Here is a 21,258-nt window from a genome sequence, read left to right as displayed (position 1 = left end):
GATTCCCATCTCCAAAATCTGCTTTCAACATGGGAGCTGTGATATAGTGGACCGAGTGCAGGACTGGGAGTGAGGGAACTTGGGTTATATGCCTGACTCTTCCACTGTTTTGCCATGTGGCCCTTAGTTATTCACTTAAACTTTTGAGCCTCAGTTATCTTGTTAGAAACATATCAATACTTTCTACCTAATCTTTGCTAAATGGTTTGAAATGTAATCATGAAACAGCACTGTATAAATGATGAGTGGTACCTTATTAAGCTTTATCTTTGCTTAGTACACTAATTATTTATAAAGATGATTCTGTTGTTTTTAAAAAAGCAAACAAACAATATAATAGGGAATAATCTGTCTTTGTTTGAGACCTTGTTGAACCTCATCCTATAATGGGAATCTGCCATCTGATATCATGAATGCTTTAAGAGTTCCAGATTTGTGCTTTAGGTCAGTGGATGACCAAGTTTTTATTTCTGTGGACTTTGGATATGGAATTCTCTCCCCCATATGCATATGCTTATGGCTACAATTCTACAAAACTAGCACAGGTGTGCACGTATCCATGTGGTGATGATACAAGACATTGTAGGAGTCATATAGTGGCATATAAAACATAGATAAATTAGCCTAAATATGAAGAAAAACTTCCTGAAACAATTATGTTTTAGAATATTATTTAAAGGCAAGTATTGGAAGCCTCATTCCTTAAGATATTTAAAATTAAATTAGAAAAAGAACTAGTACATGTACTGTGAGGAATGATCTTGTATTGCAGAAGGGTGGGGCAAATAACCTAACAGGCTTTTTTTCGTTTAATCTTCAATTTATATAATTCTCTTGTTCTACAAACCAAGTGCAAGTACTTGTAAGGATGTGACACCCATGTCAAAGGTGAGGAAATTAATAGTATGGAGTACTCTTTAATTTATTGCTGCTTGAGTTTTAACACACCTCACTGTGCATTACAGGCATCTGATATTAATTTATTGTGTTAAGACCCAGACAGAAAGAATTTTAATATTCAGGTAAACAAGATGAGCTAAGGATGGAATTACAATCTACAGATAGAGATCCAACTTAATACTGGGTACAGTTCTGGTGTCCACAGTTCAAAGATGTTGATAAATTGGAGAAGGTTCAGAGAAGAGCCAAAAGAACAATTAAAGGATTGGAAAACATGCTTTATAGTGATAGACTCAAGGAGATCAATCTCTTTAGTTTAATGAAGAAAAGGTGAAGGGGGTGACTTGATCACAGCCTATAAATACCTACACGGGGAACTAAAATTTGATAAGAGGGCTCTTCAATCTGGCAGATAAAGGTAAAACAAGATTTAGTGGCTGGAAATTGAAGCTAGACAAATTAAAATTGGAAATAACATTTAATTTTTTTAACAATGAGGGTAATTAACAATTGTAACAATTTATCAAGCGTTGTGATTTCCATCACTGGAAAATTTTAAATCAAGATTGGATATTTTTTCCCTAAAAGATATGATCTGCTTCAAAGAGGAATTTAATTTACAGGAATGTTACATGGCCTGTTATAACAGGAGGTCAGACTAGATGTTTGCAGTGGTCCCTTCTGGTTTTATAATCTATTAATCTTAATTTATAATTTCTTTGATTTTCCATTATTTATGATAATCTTAGTATTTCTTTAAACATAACACTTTCTGTGAATATCCCCCTTTTTATAGTAATATAAAGAAAGGAAAAGTGTTGTTTAGTGTGGGAATTTACATTAAAAAAATGGAACAGCCCTATAACGTTGCAGTGAATATGTTTACACTAATTTTATATAAAGGAGTATTGTCTAACCAGTACACTTCAGTGGCCCCATTTGTAGTTATGGTCTGTTGATCAAAATACATATTTTTCTGTGTGTGCTAATTTTGGAAACATGCAAATGCATAAGGAGATACTATAATGGCTCCTTTTTAGATCTTTTATACTTTAGCAAGTAAACAATAGTTTAGTATGTGCGCTGATTCTGAAAACACATTTGCAATAGGAAAATATCTAGTTACTTAGGTTCAGATGTCCCAACACATATTTTGCGTAGTATCTTTCAGAGTGATTTCAATTAGACTACTCGTATCATAAGAGTCTACTCAGTGTGAGTCATGGCAGAATCTGGCCCTTAAAAATTATGGTAGATATTTGATATGATCAATTGTAATAACTCTAAGGGCAGGTCTACACTAGAAGCGCTACATCGGCACAGCTGGTGATGACAAATCAGACTAAGGAACCTGGAATAATTGAAATTGTTGGGATGATTTTATATTGCAAAATATTGTGTTAGAAGTAAGTTTGGATGTTTTGTTAATATTTGTCTTAATTTATTATCAGTATTTGCATTTTGGTTAATAAGAACTGTTTGTTGAAGAAGGGGTTGGGGTGCTTTAATGTAGTGTGTGTCTGATGCTGAGAGCAAGATGTAAGAGATTTTTCTTGTGTGTGTAAGATCTTGTCTGTATAAACTTCAAAAAATCTGAACTTGATTGCATCAAGTTATTCATTCTTGAAGGTCTAGCTTTAGAATTTGTGAAGGACTGAATGCCTCAGGGCATTGCTCGTGCACTACAGAGCCTTTCACAGTAGGCCAGCAGTTTGAATCGAAGACATCTCAACGGAAATTAAAAACTGTGCCGATCTAATAGATGTCTGGTGGCCTTATATGGATGAGTTTGGTGGGCTCTGTTCCAGCTCTTAGCACTTTGCTTTGCACTAGATTGTAAACTGTTCAGAGTTGGGATGTCTCTTACTATGTGGTCCCTTACTAGGTAGTGGTCTTGTTTGGTGCCTCTAGTGAAATCTCCTACAGCAGGGGCCAAAATCTTGTTGCTTACAGTAAAATTACAAAATTTGGTAACACTGTAATCGACACACACAGGATATATGTCTCTGTCAGCTTTCCTCCATCTCTTAGTTTATAAACTCATCTGTGACCTTTTTAGTTCCATTATAGCTCCTCCTTTCCCAAAAGGTTCCCAGTTTCTATTAAACATAAATCCCTCTTCCCAACACTATTGTCTCATCTGCTCATTGAGACCTTGCAGTTCTGCCTGTCTAACTGGCTCTGCATATGGAACTGGAAACATTTCAGAGAATGCTGCCATGGAGATCTTGGACTTTAATCTCTTACCTAGCAGCCTACATTTGGCTTCCAGGACCTTATTCCTACCTTTCCCTATGTCACTGGTATCTACATGTACCATCACACTGGTTCCTCTCCAACACTGCACATAAGTCTGTCTAGATGTTTCATGAGGTCTGCACCTTCGCACCTGGTGGGCAATCAACCTGCAGTTCTCCTGGTCATGACAAACCTAAATAACTATATTTCTAACAATCTAATCCCCCATTACTGTTACCTATCTCTTCCTAATAGTTGTTATCCCCCAGTGCAAGAGGATTCCATTACATCATCTGGTAAGAGGTCCCAACTATGGGAATGTTTCCCTCCGCTCCACCTTGATGTTGTCCTTCCCCAAGACTTTTGTCCTCCTCAACAGCAGAGGGTGACAGACTGGGGGTGGAACCACTCTATCATGTCCCTGAAATCTCCTCTATGTACCTCTCTGTTTCCCTTAGCTCCTCCAGTTCAACCACTCTGATCTAAAAAGCCCATATTTGGTCTCTGAGGGTCATGAGTTGCCATCACAAGGCAGGTTATCGTACATGCTTCAATCAATGCAATACACTGGATTGCCCCATTCTGCTGCTGGACTTCTTCCTAATTATTTTCACTCTTGTAGGTGTTTTTAGTTTTGGAAGGGGTTATTGTCCTAACTTTAAAGTATGTTTGCTAGATGCAAATTCTCTCTAATATCCCTTGCAAATCTCCCTTTTTCACTGGCTCATCTGGTTGTTTAGGAGCTGGCTTTTTAAACTCTTGTTTTCCCTGAGTTAGCCCCGCCTTCTTGTCAAGGGTTATTAAAGGGATTAGGGATCAAAAGGTAGCAGGCTAGAGCCTTGTTAGTAAACTATCAGCCAAGCCTAGAAGTCCTCTTGGCTCAGCACACCCCCCAACACAGACCACAAGCAAGCAGAGCAACTTAATGTGTATTAACTTTCTCTCTCTCTTTTTGGTAAGAGAGAGTCATCAAATCCACTTCCAAGGGATGCACTGCATGTGCTTTTACTTCTTCACACAATGCATTTTTATCACAGGATGGGTTGAGGCCAAGAATTTAGCAAGATTCAAAGAGGAATTGGACACTTACATGTATAACAAATATGCAGAGTTACAATTATTAATGCTCACAATTTTTACGGAGGTATAAAATGTCATGTTTCAGGGTTTAAACCAGCGGTTCTCAACCAGTGGTACACCGGTGGTACTTCGAAGAAGGTTGGGTGGTACGCGAGCCGTACCGTGCCGCCGAATCCGCCACCAAACGCCCCCCCCCCCCGCCGCCCCCCCCCCCCCCCCCCCCCCCCCGGCCGCCGCGAAACCCCGCCACCGAAAAGGGGCAAACTTGACCTGACTGTACCTGACCCGAGTGGTACTCGGGGAAAAAAAGGTTGAGAACCGCTGGTTTAAACCAATCTCTAACAATGGAAGGCAGATTATCCCATATTTGCCTACTGTGGAGTTGCTTGCATCTATCTCTGAAGCCTCTGTTGCTGGCCACTTTCAGACAAGATGCAGGACCATAATTTGAATATGTAACAAAACTAAGCATGATGTGGTGTGCATTAACAAAATAGTTTTAAAAATAGAAAATGCCTTACACTGGGCTTAACTAGTTTTTCCCCTGGTGGTAAAAGCCATGATTTTACCTGATATAAAAACCTTTGTACATACCATGACATCCCTGGTTTGTGCCCCTCCAACTCTGTTCCCTACTCCCTCTGTACTTCCAAGTTTCTCCTGTATCTTTCTCCCCATTTGGATACAAAGGGGGAGAAGAAGCTGCTACCGCTGATAGATGAGGGGGGCAGAGCTGAGACTTTTCTCATGCTGACTCAGCTCTCGAACCCATCACCCTTTAAGACACTCAGAGCAGGCTAGGGAAGGCAAATGGGACAAGGCTGGGGAGGAGCCATCTCCAAAGCCTCCATTACAGTTTCATTCCTGTCCAGAAGGGGCCAGCTGTTGCGGTGGTGTGGGGGAAAAGTTTTCTGAGGCTGCAGCACTCAGCAGCAATAGATCCTACTTTCTGCTGAATCCTTCAGCCAGCTGAAAGTTCAGAGGAAAAAAACATTGTTGGTCCCCACCGGCTGAAAGATGGAATGAGAATTGAGGGAACTCAACACCTCATGGGAATGCAGCGCTTTGTAGAACTGTGCCTAAGAGAGTTGCCAGAGTCAGTGAAGCACCTGTGGGAGCTTTCAAAATATATAGTTATAAATGTATTGTGCATCTGTGAATGAGGAGGAATCTGTTAAAGTTTAAGTGAACTCAGAGTTATCTTTCCTGAGAGAAGGAGATCTCTTCCCATGGCTCTCCACTTCTTAGTCCATTTCACAATTTTCCAAACTATAACATATTAAAAATAAATAAAATCAAATAAATCAGCTCAGATGGCATTTTGACTTTTTTGCTGCTGAGTCTTACCACAGATCCAGGATCCACAATCTCTTGGCCCATTCATATCCTTGCTCAGTGTGGAAAACTGCTGACATTTACTGTTGAGTCTTGAGCATATTAATACAGCCTTCAGAAATCAGCATATGTGTCATATCCAAAGTATTTTTTATGAGTTAAAAAGAAAAAAAAATCCAACGATCAAACAGATGAGGGCTGGGAGGTGGAATACATGTGGCCACAGTTAAATGTTGCTCTGAATGTATGGTTTAAAAAAAGGATCCCATGGATAAGTAAGATGATAAAATAGTGTTATGGTATTTCTGTAATATCATTGTAGCAAGCAGAAAACTGGCCTAGAACCATGTTATCACCACTTTTGTGAGTCAACATACAGAATTGTACCATCATATTATGCTTTTTTTAAAGTGCTTGATTTGAATGAATAGTTTCCTGTAAACAGTTGCAAAGCATGTGACAGCTTGAGCTTGTCAGTTTTGCTATTGACTTGAGTAGAAACAGCATCCGGTCAAAGTTCCTGATTAGAGTGATCCTACTTACCCCAACTCCTGCCACCATTAGTTAACACTGGTGATTCCTGTTCACGTGCATATGTTTTACTGATCACTAGCAGCTGGATTCTGGTGAATAAAAGTATTAGAATCTCAACAGGATCAGACCACATATCTGCACATGCTTTGGGACTGTGGGCACTCTGGCAGTCTTCCACTAGCATATGGCCTTTCTGACTACTCTAATTTATACTGGAGTCTGAACTGGCTCTCAGCAGTTCCAAAGATAAAGGGAGCACAAAGGTGTAATATAGCCACCTGTGTCCGATCCTTTTGCAGCCAGAGTATCTTATCTCAGTAGCTACATCTAAGATAAGCTGTGGTTCTGTGGTAAAAACGATTATTTTTAATGGCTGTACTAAATAAGGTCTGTATTGGATAAGACTTCTGTTTTGTGATCTTATTCCTGTGAATTGTGCTCATCTGCTCTAGAGCTGACATCTATTTGAATGAAATTGTTTATTTCGGGAACGGAGCTTCTAATGACAAAATGCAGATGATTGAAATATTTTACTCAGTCCATTATTTTTTCCCTTTTTATTACCACAGTGGCATGTTTTGCCCAGCTTCTCTGTAAGATTCTATTGCATGCTGCTAATATACTCATCATTATTAGTCATCATTTCTCCCTTGTGATTTGCACCTTTATAGGAGATGATTTTGAATGGCCAGATATAATGTTCTTTCTTCATTATTACCCCTTCAAATTCCTTCATGATTACAAGCAAACCAAAGTGCACTCTTCCAAGAACAGCAGCCCAACCTTCTGTTTTATGCCTTAGTGTTTGTTTTGGTACGTGCCGTGTGCTATGTCACCTGACTATTCACCAGTTAAAATGTTGCAAGTAAAAAAGCAATAAAGGGTCAATTTATATAATGTTGTCATTTCTTAAATGCCATCTGAAGCTCTCAAGAATATAATTTTCCTGTTAAATAACATTTCTACTTTGAACTCTTTGAACGTAGCCGCTATTTGCAGATGGAAGGAAATTCAAAGCAACAAAATGCCTTTACTTCAAGACTAGTTTTTCATGGCTTCCTATGTATTGAACTGTAGACCTTCTGTTAATGGGTTAAGTCTGAATAATTTCTCCCATGTGGAAAAAGCAGCTTTCAACCCCCTTCAGGAATTTGCAGCATGCTGCAATGATTGCTATCTGCTTGAAATCTGTAATAAATCAGCTGCTGTTCTAGATGACTCCCAAGGTCTTCCATAAAAACCATTCCAGTCCAAGACTCTGCTGTAGCATGATTCTGATTCACTGGACATTAAGGCATAAACACGTAGCAATACTCTGGAATTTTCTGCTGTTTTCAACAGGTGCATGGATAGAATACATTTACCTGAAGAGTATGGGGAATGTTGTGAATGTTCCATCCAGAAGGGAGCTTCCATCAGCTTCTGCAAGTTGATGGCTGTTGTGAATGACAGCCCTTTCTCATCGTCAAAGGTAGATTCTCAGACTAGGAATTGTTGGTCACCTATATTTGTTTGGACTTCCAGAATTTTATCCTAATCAAGTAACATCAGTTCAATTGGCAATTCTTGTCTTCTATCTTGTTACTTCAAGGACCAGCTTACTGGGCAGTTCTGTATCTGCCGGTTGAGATGCGTCAGACTGAATGACTCACAAATATCTGATTTGAAGTTTTTGCTCTCTCATGGCTGACAATTTAACAGCAACTGAAAGCAGCAGGTTTCCTGACAATGTTGTGTTTCCTGAAATCCCAAAGATGATTCTGTTCATCAACTCCAAATATTGTGTCTCTTCTTGAAAATTCGATATCATATGTTCAAAACATCAATAGACCATATAGTAATGGGTCCTTGCTTTTATAGTTAAGAACCATCTGACTGCAGAAAATGGAAGAAAGAAGAGCTAAGCATAAAGTTAAAGTGTCTTCTTGTTTTGACTCTGCTACTGTTGACACCTGTGACTGCTACTTTGGAAGAATTCAGACCAGAAACACTGAAAATGCTACAGAGGTTTTTATGTGTTTTCAGGACAATTATGGGAATGTATTTAAGAAAAAAAAATAACAGTTTAAATACTATTTTCCATCATCATTTTGGTAGCTGAGACCTCACTTTCTTTGTATCCAAAACAACACTGAAACATATCACAGAAGGTGCAAGTTGTCAGTGAGAAATGCCTGATGACTCTAGATAGTGACAGGCATTGAACTGTAATAGAGTGATTATGAAGAGTCATGGTACTTTAATCATAAAAACAAGTTTTAAATGCCAATATGAAAACAAATAAAGTAATTTCAACCAGTCTAGATTTTAAATTTAGAGATTTTATTAAAAATCTTGTACTTGTCCTTAAAAAATATAAAATAAATCCTTTCACAGTCAAATACATAATCAGTGAGCTCTATAGAGGAGAAGATAATCAACACGATGTCACAGCTGCTCTCACCAGACAAACAGCACTATCAGAGACCAGCCACAATCGCAGCTGTTCTCACCAGCCACACTACTTGCAGCCACCTCAAAAGACACATTCTGGGAAGTGTACAATATCATCTCATTTGGTCCAGTAATCCCACAGCTGGAATCAGAGAAGGGTTCGATCAATCAAAGTCAACCGGCAACCACACCCCAAAGTCACACCAGTTTCAGCCTTCTACAATTGGGAAACAAGACAAAAACAAAAGAGGTTCCAACCATCATCTCATTGTGCACTATCAGACAACACAAAAAAACCTGAGAAATTAGACCCTTTAATCTGTAACATCACTGGAATCACACCCCCGGAGCCATTTTCTGTATCAGAGCACGCAATTAGTCCTAAATGTTGGTTTACACAAATAGTTGGTATTTTCTCTTCCTGGATACTGTTCTGTCAGTAATTTCCTTGAGACCTCTGAAAACTGCGTGTCTCCTTCTGGAACCCTTAGATATGAGGTTCTCATCAACCCCACTGTTCTCTTGGGAGCCTTGAAAGATGTTTTCCACACAGCACCCTGATGATAATTACATGCATGGGACACCAGAAATCAGGAGGAATGTCCAGGAAGCACAGCAAGAAAATACAGGTAATAGATGATATATAAAGCAATGCAAGTAATAAATAACAAACACAAAGTTTTCAACAACACTTGCCCCTGCAGATCCCCACATATAACCAGGTAACCAGACTGATGTCATCTTAAAGTATTTTATAGAGTTCACTGGGGGTGAACTAAATTTTGGGGCAGGGGTATTGTATCTATGTAGAAAACCTAACTTGATTTCTCTTTGGAAAGATTTTTATTTTTTATCGTGGCTCTACATAGTTATTAACTTTGAGCTCACTTCAACATCTATAAAGAAGGATCTCATTTTGCTCTTGACAATTTATTGTACCTTGAATATTTAATCTCTAGGTCTTTGTAAATAAGGCTGATGGAATTAGATTGCTATCACTATTCAAAATGCTAGAGCTGTCATGCTGTGAGAGGTTAAACTTTACAGTTCACTGAGTAGGTTTTACGTGTTTCAGTCAGATTTCTTGGGATGGATTGCTTAGTTGAACTCTCATTTATCAGATCATTAGTTTCTAGTCATACTTGACCACATTTTGAAAGTGTCATAGATCAAGATTTTGGAAGTATAGTCAGCATTATTGGATGAGATCATAGGGCCATACTGAGGCCTCCCATAACTGGGTGAAACTCCATTATAGCAAATGCCACAGAATTTGTCCTTTTGTCTGGTTTGTTCCTATTTTTACTACATCAATTTTAAAATTACTTTAATTAAGCTGGTATATTTTTGAAATATATGTTGTTCCAGTTTTAGCTTGTTGTGTTTCTGACTTTTTTATTGTGTCTGAATGTACTAGTTGGTAAATGTCTATGGCACGGTGATCCTCTACGTGTATATGACAGAAATAGAATAAGCGATAGTAGGGCACATGAAGGGAAAAGGCAGCTACACAGAATACTCTCTCATCTGTATACTAGCTTCTCTCCCTTCCAGAAAAATGGACTGGGTGGAAAAAGAGGGGTTCTGGCCTGGAGTAGAGAAGAAGAGACTGGGTGGAGCTACACTAGATAGTACATTCCCATCCAAAATTATAGAACCATTGCATCAGAAGGGGTTATACAGTAAATGCAAAGCTTCTTGAATCAACATTACCTCTCTTGTGTGATCTGTGACATCCCCCCAACATTTGGACTGTCAACCCATACTTGTGCATCACCACGTGTATTGACTAGCCCAGGCATGCTGTTGTGGCTATGTATGTGTGCTAGGGTCAGACAAGCCCAGCACGATAGTGCCTCTACATAATTAATTGGGGGTCTGCAGAGTTCAAGCCCTGGAAACCATGCAGAAAGATAGTACAGTGATGGGCAGTTGTATAAAAACCTAGATTGATAATGGGATTGTCTGAACTGTATTTTTCCGAGCTCGCTTGCCCTCTGTGCTCCTCTGGTGATCCCGGAGAACTGGGGTGAATGTAATTTTTAAAAAATATATGTATTTGTTTTTTCCCATGTAGGTTTTGTGTGGGAGCAGAACTTTGGATAATAATTACATTTTATGCTACTTTTATAAAAGAAGCTATACAAAAAGCAATTATAATTATCATTTACATTCTTAATTTAATTCTTAATATAAATATCATTATTATTTACATTATCAATACAGACATTTACTCTCCTGAGAAGAGAACCTACCATTTTCAGCAATAGGAAATGTTACTGCTATGCCATAATCTATTGTTGATCATTATGAACAATTTGCTTCCTGGAAAGTGCCAGACTGGGTTTAAGTTCATCTGTTAGCTAATTAGGCATATTAATATGTTCTGGGTTAGTATTTCTCAGACTTTGATGATGTGTGCCCTAACATAACTTTTAAGACCCAGTGGGTAAGAGTTTACTATTATAGCATTGAAAAGTAGATCTGGTTGCTGTTGGCCATAATATAACTTCAAATAGGGATGACTTTCACCCTCTTATGTTTAAGAAATACCAAGCACAATGGTCACATTAAAGTCAGCATTTGACAGCAGTTGCCAGATAATGATACCACATAGATTTTTCCTATAGTAAATACAGGAGATAGCTGTGGTATTAATGTGGTGTCTCTGAACAAATGCTGACTATTTTAATAGCAGACACTGTATTTTATATATACATTACAATGTAAATAAACTGAGAGTAAAAGAGTAAACTAATTGGTAGTAAGTATCAGTGACCACTACTCTAGCCCTAAGGGGTTGGCAATTAATTTCCCGAGAAACACAATGGAATTGAAATAGCAATGAACAAGATACTAATATATATAGATAGGTATAATATATTTATACTTATCTATATATATTTTACTATGCACTATTCATAGTGAATTATTCACTATTCCTTTTACTATTATTCAAATGCTTTTATGCTTCTCATTATATATGGTAGAGGGCCTGAATATCAGAGCGCTAGAGTATCAGAGCAGAATATTCACTTTTATAGCAGTTAGATTTGATGATCCTGTTTCTAACTCTAGCATTGCACAATGTTGTAATGTCTTGATTATTTGTCCATATCTGGGTATATTCTACTCTCAGTTATACATGTTTAACCCCATTGACTATAGTGGGTTTGCACAGGTGTAACGGAGAGAAGAATTTGGCGTATTGAATTTATTTAGAATTTAATAAGGAGATAGATATGTTGAACCCAGTGTTTTGACCGTTTCTGACAGTTTGAATGGAAACATCCACAGTCCATTAGATAGTATTATAAATAAAATAAAACCCCTAAGGATTGGAAGGGATACAAACCCCCATCCTTCAGGACATAAACCAACTGACGGAGGAACTTCTGCTCTGAACAGTTGATTCTGTAATTATTTATTTAAGGTTTTTTGGGGTTTTTTGCACCTTTTTTCTGAAAGATTTGGTAGTGGCCACAGTTGGAAACTGAAACCCCAATCTGTTAATAAAAGGCAGACAGTAAAATAATTTGAGCAGATATATTTTATAGAGATAATATAACACATTACATTTTTCAGTAAGACATATTGCACAGTAAAATAAAAAGGTCTTTCATCATAGTTTAAAGGGAATTAAAAAAAAAAAAAAAAAAAAAAGTTTGCTTTCTTTTTGCAGACCTGTAGTAAACCAACAGATTTTGCAAAGGAAATATTTTCCTTATGCCACCTCTCATTACTCTGTACTGCTGCATCTAAGAAACAAGTGTATTAATGTATGTTGGTCAGAACTAACGAGGCGCAAGTTTAATCCTAAGAGACCTATATTTCAATTGGGGCTGCATGCATAGTCCTGAATCAGAATGTTTCCCACTGGTATTAAACTCTAACATCAGGTCTTACATCCTGTACATCAGTCAGATCATTTTTTCTTTTCTGTTTAACACTTTACTGCTATATGAAGTTAGTTGTTAATGAATGGATAGTGCTGTTAACCACTTTCTAGTGTGTCTGTGACTCTTTTTTAACTTACATTCACAAGTCATAAGGAAGTCTCTGATAACAATTTTAAAAGTTAACTAAATATGATCTAATTGCAGTTTTCAAGGTACAATCAAAAAGAGCAGTTACTGAATGTATTGTAAAATTGCTGAAGCACTGATTTTGTTTTAATTTATTTATTAAAAATCTTTATGTAGAATTATCCATTTGTTGTTTATTTCACTTTTTAAAGTAGAATCAGTTCAGCAGCATCAAAACAAGTAAGAAGAGTCACCAACTTTAACAATTTTTTTTAAATTAAAAATATGCCATATCTGTAAATAAATAAATGAATCTTATTTTAAAAGCAAATTTAAAAAAGATTACAACAAACGAACAAACAAAAACTCTATACAAAATATGATGTACCAAGATCTTTTAGTCTAGTAGCTTGTTCACAAGTGACTTTGTCAAGTCTGACATTTGTATCAATGTTCTGGATGACTTGAAGATATTTATATGCATTAGTTTAATATAATTTGCAGCATTTAAGACCAACATAATAGGAGATAGTGATCTTGTTTTATTTTTACCAGTTTGAAGGATTTTAGGTCACACTTCTGCACTGATGTCTACTAGTGCAAACCCCTGCTCACACACAGAATCCCACTGACTTTGATGGGATTCTGCACAAGATATGAGGTCTGTGCTATTGGATTCTGAGGTGGGGTCAGGACCACAGTTTTCTTTATATAACGATTCTGGCATACACTTCGCTGATGCTATATTTTGTGTTGATGTGAATAATTCTGATTTGCATGTCATTTTCCTTCATAAATTCAGAAAATAATCATGGTGATGAGGTAAAATCCTTCAAACACTAGCAGCCATAATGGGAACATTTACAGTATTAAGTGATAGAGCCTGACAGCAAGTGTTTATAGGGGTGGACCTCAAAGTGCTTTATATGTTGTTTAAAGCATTGTACAAGCATTATCTAATTACTCCTGACAACACACCTGAGAGGTAGGTATCACATCCCCATCTTACAGATGAAAGAACTGAGGCAAAGAGGTAAAGTGAATTGCTGAAGGCTATAAAGCAACTAAACTGCAGAGCTAGGATTAGAATCAAGGAGTTCCTAACTCCTAACCTTTTGCTCATTCCTCTGGACTATGTTACTTCACAGAAGTTAAAGTGCCACTTTCAAGTACTTAATAACTTTTTTCAATATCTATTTTATTTTTCATACTCTTCTAGGCTTGTAACTATATTTTTCTTTCAACCTGTTGTCCTCCCCCTCCTCCAAACTGGCAAATATTGATTTTTTTTCCTGGTAAAGCAGAAGCCAACCTGTGCCGTTGGTTGGTTGGTTTGTTTTATCACAGTTTACTTCTCTGTGATCATAAGTATCATCAGTGAAATCCAGTGGTGCCAGCTAATTTATGTTTCTAGGAGAAAAATAAAAATAATAAAAGCTATCAATAGCTGGTCTTTTGTTTTTGGATTTTTCAGTTTCTCACTGACACAAAAGAGAACTGAGAGAGACAGTAATATTATTTACAATTATTTTAAAACAGTGTAATTCCATTGACTTGATGAGTTACTCCTGATTTACAGCAGTGTAAGTGAGATCAGAATCAGGCCCTTTACAATGAACAGACAGATTATATCAATCATAAAACGGTAATTTTGGGGGTTTAACCACTTAACAGTGTTCCTTTAAGCATGTACTTATTCCCTTGACCATGGAATCTAGAATCAGAGCTTCTCTTTTCTTTAGATTTTTAAAAAAATTCATATATTTGACTGAATTTGAAATCGCCTAGTCATTAATATTTATTTCACCATAAGTGATGAGATGCTTTCACAGCAAATACTGTACATTCAGTCATAGTTATTAAGTATGTTTTCTATATAAAACAAATATACATCTATATCTAAATATAAAACCCTTTCTCTTTCTTGAATCAATGTAAACAGAGCCCAGATGGCCGTATAGAAGTCAAAGGGCAGCATGGAAAATCGTCACTGCATATTAAAGATGTGAAGTTGTCAGATTCAGGGAGATATGACTGTGAAGCTGCAAGTAGAATTGGTGGGCACCAAAAGAGCATGTACCTTGATATTGAATGTAAGTTTTAACATTTTGTTTTCTCTTTAAATTTCTTTTATAAGAAAAAAAAGTACATTCTTAATGGAAGATCAAATTTTAATGGTAATTCATGTTTAAACTTGAATAATTTAAGAAAAAAGTGTCCTTCCGAAGTTAGCAATTCTGGACACACAGGATAAAATCCTGGCCTCAGTGAAGCCAGTGTGATTTTTGCCATTGATTTCATGAGGTCAGAGTTTCACCCATAATGATGTTTTGGTGGTATCCTTCACTGCCATACTTTATGACCGATATTGGTAACTTTCTCAAGACTTTCAGGCTGGTGTAGATGACCTGTGAGTGCAAATATTTTGGGAAATAAAGTAACAACTTATTGCATCTCAGTCTTCAACTGAAGTTTATAAAGTTAAAAAATGTCTGGAATATTCCCCACCTCTCTCTCCATCTGACCTCCAATGAGTCTTCTGCCTTTGTTATAACTGACTTGGAGTTCAAATATATGTGACAATCTTTGTGGGAGTGCTGCTTTATTCAAAGTTTGTGATTTCCAGGGATTTATGGGGCAGAGGAAGGGGAGTATGAAAAAGATTTGCTCTTGGGAAAGTATCTGGTCCTATGAGAGTGATTAGCGCAACAGTGTTTCAGACTTAAGGAAATTCAATTAAAAACAGAGGAGTTTCAATGTTAGGGTAGAGTTGTTAAGAAAACTAAAAACATTTTTCAATAATTTCAATTTCTCCCCTGTCCAACCCCCTCCTGCCTCCGCCACCTCCAATCAAAATTTTGTTTGGTGGAAGCTTCACAAGCAACAGTAATGATATTTGTCCATTGGTATATTGGGCCTTGTCCAAAATCTACTGAAGTCTATAGGAATCTTTCCATTGACTTCAGAAGATATTGGATTGGTTTGTAGTGGGGAGGAAGAGAGGATGAGAAATGATTGTATTACTGTTGCAGAATCCCAGTTGGGTGACTAAAGTAGCATCGACAGAGATCTCACAGTAGATTTCATGTGTCCCCTTTTTAGACAGGAAGAACAATGCACTTGGGAATAAGAAATGAGTCTAAAAAGACAAATGAAAAATACTCAGACTGAAGAATTGGAGCAAGTAATTTATGTTGGATACAGGAGATGGAGAGATTTGCCAACACAAATAGAACTAAACAAATACAGTAGACACTGTTAACAAACAGCTTTAATAATAATTATAATAATTTAATAATAATAATTGAAAAATAGCTTTAATGCAGTTATTCATGAATAATATTTATTTGGAGACTTCTGAGCTTGTGAAATACTGTTATGTTTTTGGGAGTGTATTCTTTTCAAAGATGCAATCCTTTAACATCTCAGAGTTGCCTCTCAGTGGACAGAAAGTTTATTTCTTTGTGTTCATATTAATTTAAAATGCTTTTTCAGTGTTCCTGGTGTAAGGAACAAAAAATGAATACTCTGGTGTGTTCTTTTAAAATCCCACAGTTAAGATCTATCTTCCTGTAATACAGACCTAAAGTGAAATGAAATATATTGTTCAACAGAGATTATAAAGTGGCTATTTTTTAAAATAATTTTGCTTCTGCTTTTACTCTGCGTTCAGAGTAGGGTTATCCAATTATAGAAGTGGTTCATGTGCCAAATTATGAGAAAAATGAGCTACAGAAACTTAAGAGCACATCAGCAGCACAAAGTTAATACTGTAGTGCACTAAAACATTGTCTCTAGATGAATACAGTACCATATTGTGGTCAAAGTTATCTGTCAAAGTAAAAGTTTTGGAGTGATAGCAGATGCCCTAAATTGAATTGTACAGTCTTCCTTCTCATTGAGAGGCAATAGTATGGTAGATTTGCTTTTAACACTTACACAGAACTAATAAGAAGAAATTAAAAGCAAAATTGTATTGACATTTACTGTTAAATCTTGATGTACTTGACTTACTCAAATTAATTTGAAATGCCAGAAAACTTGCTCCAGTTCAAAAGTGAAAAACAGCAGATTATTGATGGGGTTTTTGTTTGTTTGTTTTCTTGGATACTTAATACATTAGCACAAGTTAAGATGACATTACAAATGTATAATGCATGACTTGTTTTGACCTGACATAGCATTATATGATTAGATGTAATGAAAAAATATTATATCACTTTGGCTGTTTTATTGGCTATTTACACTTTTATATTGCTTTTTGAAAGTTTGAATGTTTCTGTGAGATTGATAACTGAAGTTCAATATTTATTTCTAGAGCAGGTGCTCTCTGGTAGCAGGAATGCAAATTTCTCCACATTGCCTAAACAGTGAAACTTATTCATGACATGAAGGGAAAATCTCTACTGAAGAGAAAATAGTTCTGTCTTAATGCCCATTCTGATTAGGCTGCCAGTTGTAGTGAAGATTTTTATCCTGGGAACACTTGTCCATGAGCAAATGATCTGAGACCCCAACTTAATTTGCCCAGACCATAGAGCTCTTGTCAAATGATAATGACTTCTACTGTCCTTAGCCGAATTTAAATTGGTGTCCTAGGGATAAAAACAACGAGAGTCCTGTAGCACTTTAAAGACTAACAAATTTAATTTCAGCAGGCATAAGCTTTCATGGGCTTCAACCCCCTTCCTCGGATGCAGCCAATATTTGCTGTATTATTTCTACCAACTGCATCTGAGGAAGGGGGCTGAAGCCCACGAAAGCTTATGCCTGCTAAAATTAAATTTGTTAGTCTTTAAAGTGCTACAGGACTCTCGTTGTTTTTGTGTATACAGGCTAACATGACTACCCCTCTGGAACTGTCCTAGGGATGAAATTCCACTATCAATTCTCCAAGACATCTAGTTCCCATAATAAAACATTTTTAACAAAACGATCTCTTCAAAGTACTTCACAGGACACTCTTGCTATTGTTTACATACAACATTCTTGTCGAAAGCATTAGCAGCAAAATGTAGTTCTACCATCAAAATGTAGTTCCTTCTCTGTAGCTGATGTAACATATCCAGTAGCTGCCTCTTGTTTCCTGTCAAATATGTCTCTTGATGATTTGTGGGCTGGAGATCTCCTCTGACAAAACCTACTGTTCCATCCGTAAACTATGCTGTGTTTCCACAGCAAAATGGTGAAAGGTAATGATTCTTTATGAGATACTGTAAAGTCTGTATAGAACAGATTCTTTGTAGAATCTTTGTGATCATTCAGATTGCTTAAATTAATCAACTTTTTCAGCAATTCAATAGTAATAGCAAATATTGTTCTTTACACCTTTTAAGCATTTTTAAACATCAATTTACTAATCCCCATACAATTCTTGGAAATATATACTATAATTGCTGTATTACACACTTTACTGTAAACATAGTGTTCCCCATTTTACAGATGAAGAAACTCAGATACAGAGAAGTTAAGTGATTTGCTGACAGCTACAGAGAGATTCTCAGGAATCCCTGAGTCAATGTACTAATGTGCCAATGACACACTGGGATTATCTCCGAGTTTTTAATTCCTTGGTTTATATACTAAAATAGCATAATTTTCAGCATGTGCCATTGCGTTTTTTTTCTTTAAAACCAGAGACATAAATATACACTGTACTGTAGTTCCTGGATAATACTAGTATAGTTCCTAATACTAGTCTATAACCATGCCTAATGCCCTTCCATAAATGAATAATTCTTAACATTTTTCCTCATGTTAATTTTCACTGATTTGAGTAGTTTGTACTGTCACAGAGAACATGTCCCTGTCACATCCTTACAGTATATTGCATTCAGACATAATGGAAACACATAGCTCCATAGTGTTTCTATCTCATTCCTTTATTTTCAGTGACCCCCATCAGAGACTTAAACTGTCAGCATGATTTGAGGGAGATGCTACATTTTATCCATGCTTCCTCTTGGGGTTGCTTTTGATGATAAGAGCAATTGCCCTGGAGGAGTGGAAAAGATGACTAGGTCTGATACCATCCTGGCATGATTAACCCTGCTTCTGACATGAATCTGAAGTGCTCACTGGCTAGAGAGAAATCATAGTGTCTAGAGCTATTCCATACCCAGGCCTTCCTGCAAGTCTCAACTTCATAGCAAAGCATATCAAGGAACTTTAGAGTGAGGTAAACTTAGAAAGGTAAAATAAACTGATTATAGAAGAAAAAATAAATTCAAAAGAAAGATTTATTGAGTTCATTGGCTGTAAAGTTTTATTCTTGATACAGTTTCTATTACATACAAAACATCAAGAGACTCTCCACTGTGGTTACTAATACGTTTCCACTAAAACATAATATTCCATAGAAAACTTGACATAAAATATAGAAAGCATAAATAAAAGAGTCTTTACTCTGGGGTTTTCAAAAGAGCCATAAGTGATTTAGACATACAAATCCCATTGAATTACCATGGCATTTGGACATTTAACACCGTAGGCTCCTTTTAAAATCCCACATTATTACAACTTTGTGTTTCCAAGTAATATTTTTAATCTCTTTATTTAAGAGGTGTTTGTTCTGAAAAAAAACCCGAAGACTAGAAACAAAGAAATCCTAAAAATAACAGAATCCTGACCAAAAGATGGGAGCCTTCTCTGCTCCAGCAACGACACACACTGATTTCTTGAAATGATTGTTAAAAATAGTTCAACAGAATAATTAACATTATTTGTAAAATAAAATCTCTGAGACATATTAGACATCTAGAGTCAATTTATAAGATCACTTACTGTGTTTTCATCAGTGGGATGCTTTGGAGAGTAAACAAGCCAGCATATAATTTGGTCAACCCCACATGACCCTTTAAATACTAGTCTTTTCGTGCCTCTGAAGCTTCCGCTGTTCTCATGGTAGTTAAAATGCAACACTGACAACACAGATAAGGCAGATTACAGATATATGATGATATATGATGTGTTGGTATGTTCAAACTGAGGTTTTTGTTTTTCGTTTTGTTTTGTTTTACCTAGCACCATACATTTTAATAGCAAGATGCTGAGTGCAATGTGGAATATTTTTTATTCAGCAATGAGATCTGAACATGTGATTTCCAGACAGATGGGCTTCATAGCAAAGTATTACTTTGTGGAGGAAAAAAAATCATTAAAACATTGTTACTTTGTAACAAAGAGCCTTCTTCACTATACACATTGTATACACAATGTATACAAATTACTTTAAATATCATAATTGAACAGTTTGTCACTCATCTTGCTGACAAAAGAAATGGTATTACAACACACTTTAAAATTTATCTGTAAAGAATCTATCCTATACCTATGATAATACTGTCCTTAACGCATTCTTTATTTCTTACTGGCATTAAAGTCATTTTTTGTCTGCAAGCTGAAGTCAACCTCATTAATGTAAGAGCACTAAATTTAAGATGCTGAGCAGATTATCTTCTTGGACCTTTTCACTGTCTTTTAAGTTAGCGAACTCTATTGTGTTGCAGTTTATGCAAATTCATTGGCTCAATGCCATTCCATTTCAAAGCTTTTCAAAGGCATTACATTACTTAAAGGCAAGTTGAACTACAAATGATGTCCAGCCTAGAGAACTGATTTAAAAGCAATGCAGATAAACCCAGACATGCAGGGTTTAATGTAATGAGAACAAATGACCTAATGTTTGATTCCAATTTGTGTTCCATTTAAGTTATGTTTGCTCTATTACTAATGAGAGTAGAACTGTATTGTTGAAATTCAATTTCTTTTCATAGAAACTGCTGCAAGAATTTCCTGTTAGTAATTAGTCTTCAAGTCAAAGTTATGGTAGGCTGGTTCTATACACTTATGTGTTAATAATGGTTATGCATGGCATCCATCATATGCCAGGTTCCTCAAAAACTTCTATATATTGACATATTGTTACCTAGAATTATAGGATTTGCTATGTGCTAGGCTCATTTATGTTCCTCTTTCTTCTAGTTCATGAATAATTCTAATCTCATACATCATATGATAGTCTTGCAAAGTGTTATATTCCTGGGTCACTTCACTGCCATGGCAGTGTAGAAGTAAAGAAGGACTGTTAACAAGCTGAACAAAGACAAATTAGCCAAGATGCTCAAACTGACAAGGCATAATATTTTTAAAAGAACCTCAGTGACAGAGTAGTCTAAATCCATTTTCAGAAGTGCCTTCGGAAATTTAGGAGCCTAACTTCCATTGACAAAAGCCTATTGGGCTAGATCTTTAAAGGTATTCATGTACCTAGTGGAATTGAAATATCATTGAAATATGCAGATAGGAGCCTAGTGGGATTGAAATTATGGGGAATTAGGCACCTAAACTCTTTTGAAAATCTCACTAGGCTCCTATTTGCCTTTAAAAATCTGGCCCCATGAGCTTAAGCCACTTATGAACAAGGGATTTAAGATGTCTAGGATGAATTGGAAGGACAAAGAGTAAATAAGTATCTTATGATTAGTGGTTACATTTATTAGGTTAGGAGTTAGGGTGAGGGTGATAAAATAGACCTCTTAATTAAAAAGAAAAAAAAGGTCAGAACTAATCACAGTTTAGTTTTAAAGCTGTAAAATGTGCAGGACTAGAGAATAGGAGGGTAAACCCAGAGATATGGCATAAGATATTTAAATGATATCAGCTGCAACAAGAGGATGCAAGTCTAAAAGCTTTTTAAAATATTTTCAAATAC

General features: G+C 36.4%; 1 protein-coding gene across 6 annotated transcripts in view; it reads left to right on the top strand.

Annotated features, from left to right (window-relative positions):
* NCAM2 (neural cell adhesion molecule 2) overlaps positions 1–21,258 on the top strand; it is a 503,301-nt gene that overhangs the window by 331,519 nt on the left and 150,524 nt on the right. For all 6 annotated transcript variants that reach the window (XM_067543086.1, XM_067543105.1, XM_067543094.1 and 3 more), the window contains exon 9: positions 14,488–14,638. In XM_067543086.1, the coding sequence (XP_067399187.1) occupies positions 14,488–14,638 (151 nt within the window). The remainder of the gene's footprint in view (positions 1–14,487; positions 14,639–21,258) is intronic.

Source organism: Emydura macquarii, unplaced genomic scaffold, assembly GCF_026122565.2.
Source record: "Emydura macquarii macquarii isolate MOO-44397 ecotype Brisbane River unplaced genomic scaffold, CSIRO-AGI_Emac_v2 contig_75, whole genome shotgun sequence".
In the NCBI taxonomy this organism is placed as follows: Eukaryota; Metazoa; Chordata; order Testudines; family Chelidae; genus Emydura; species Emydura macquarii.
Note: the sequence above shows the minus strand (reverse complement) of the source record. Positions and strands in the feature narration are given on the sequence as shown.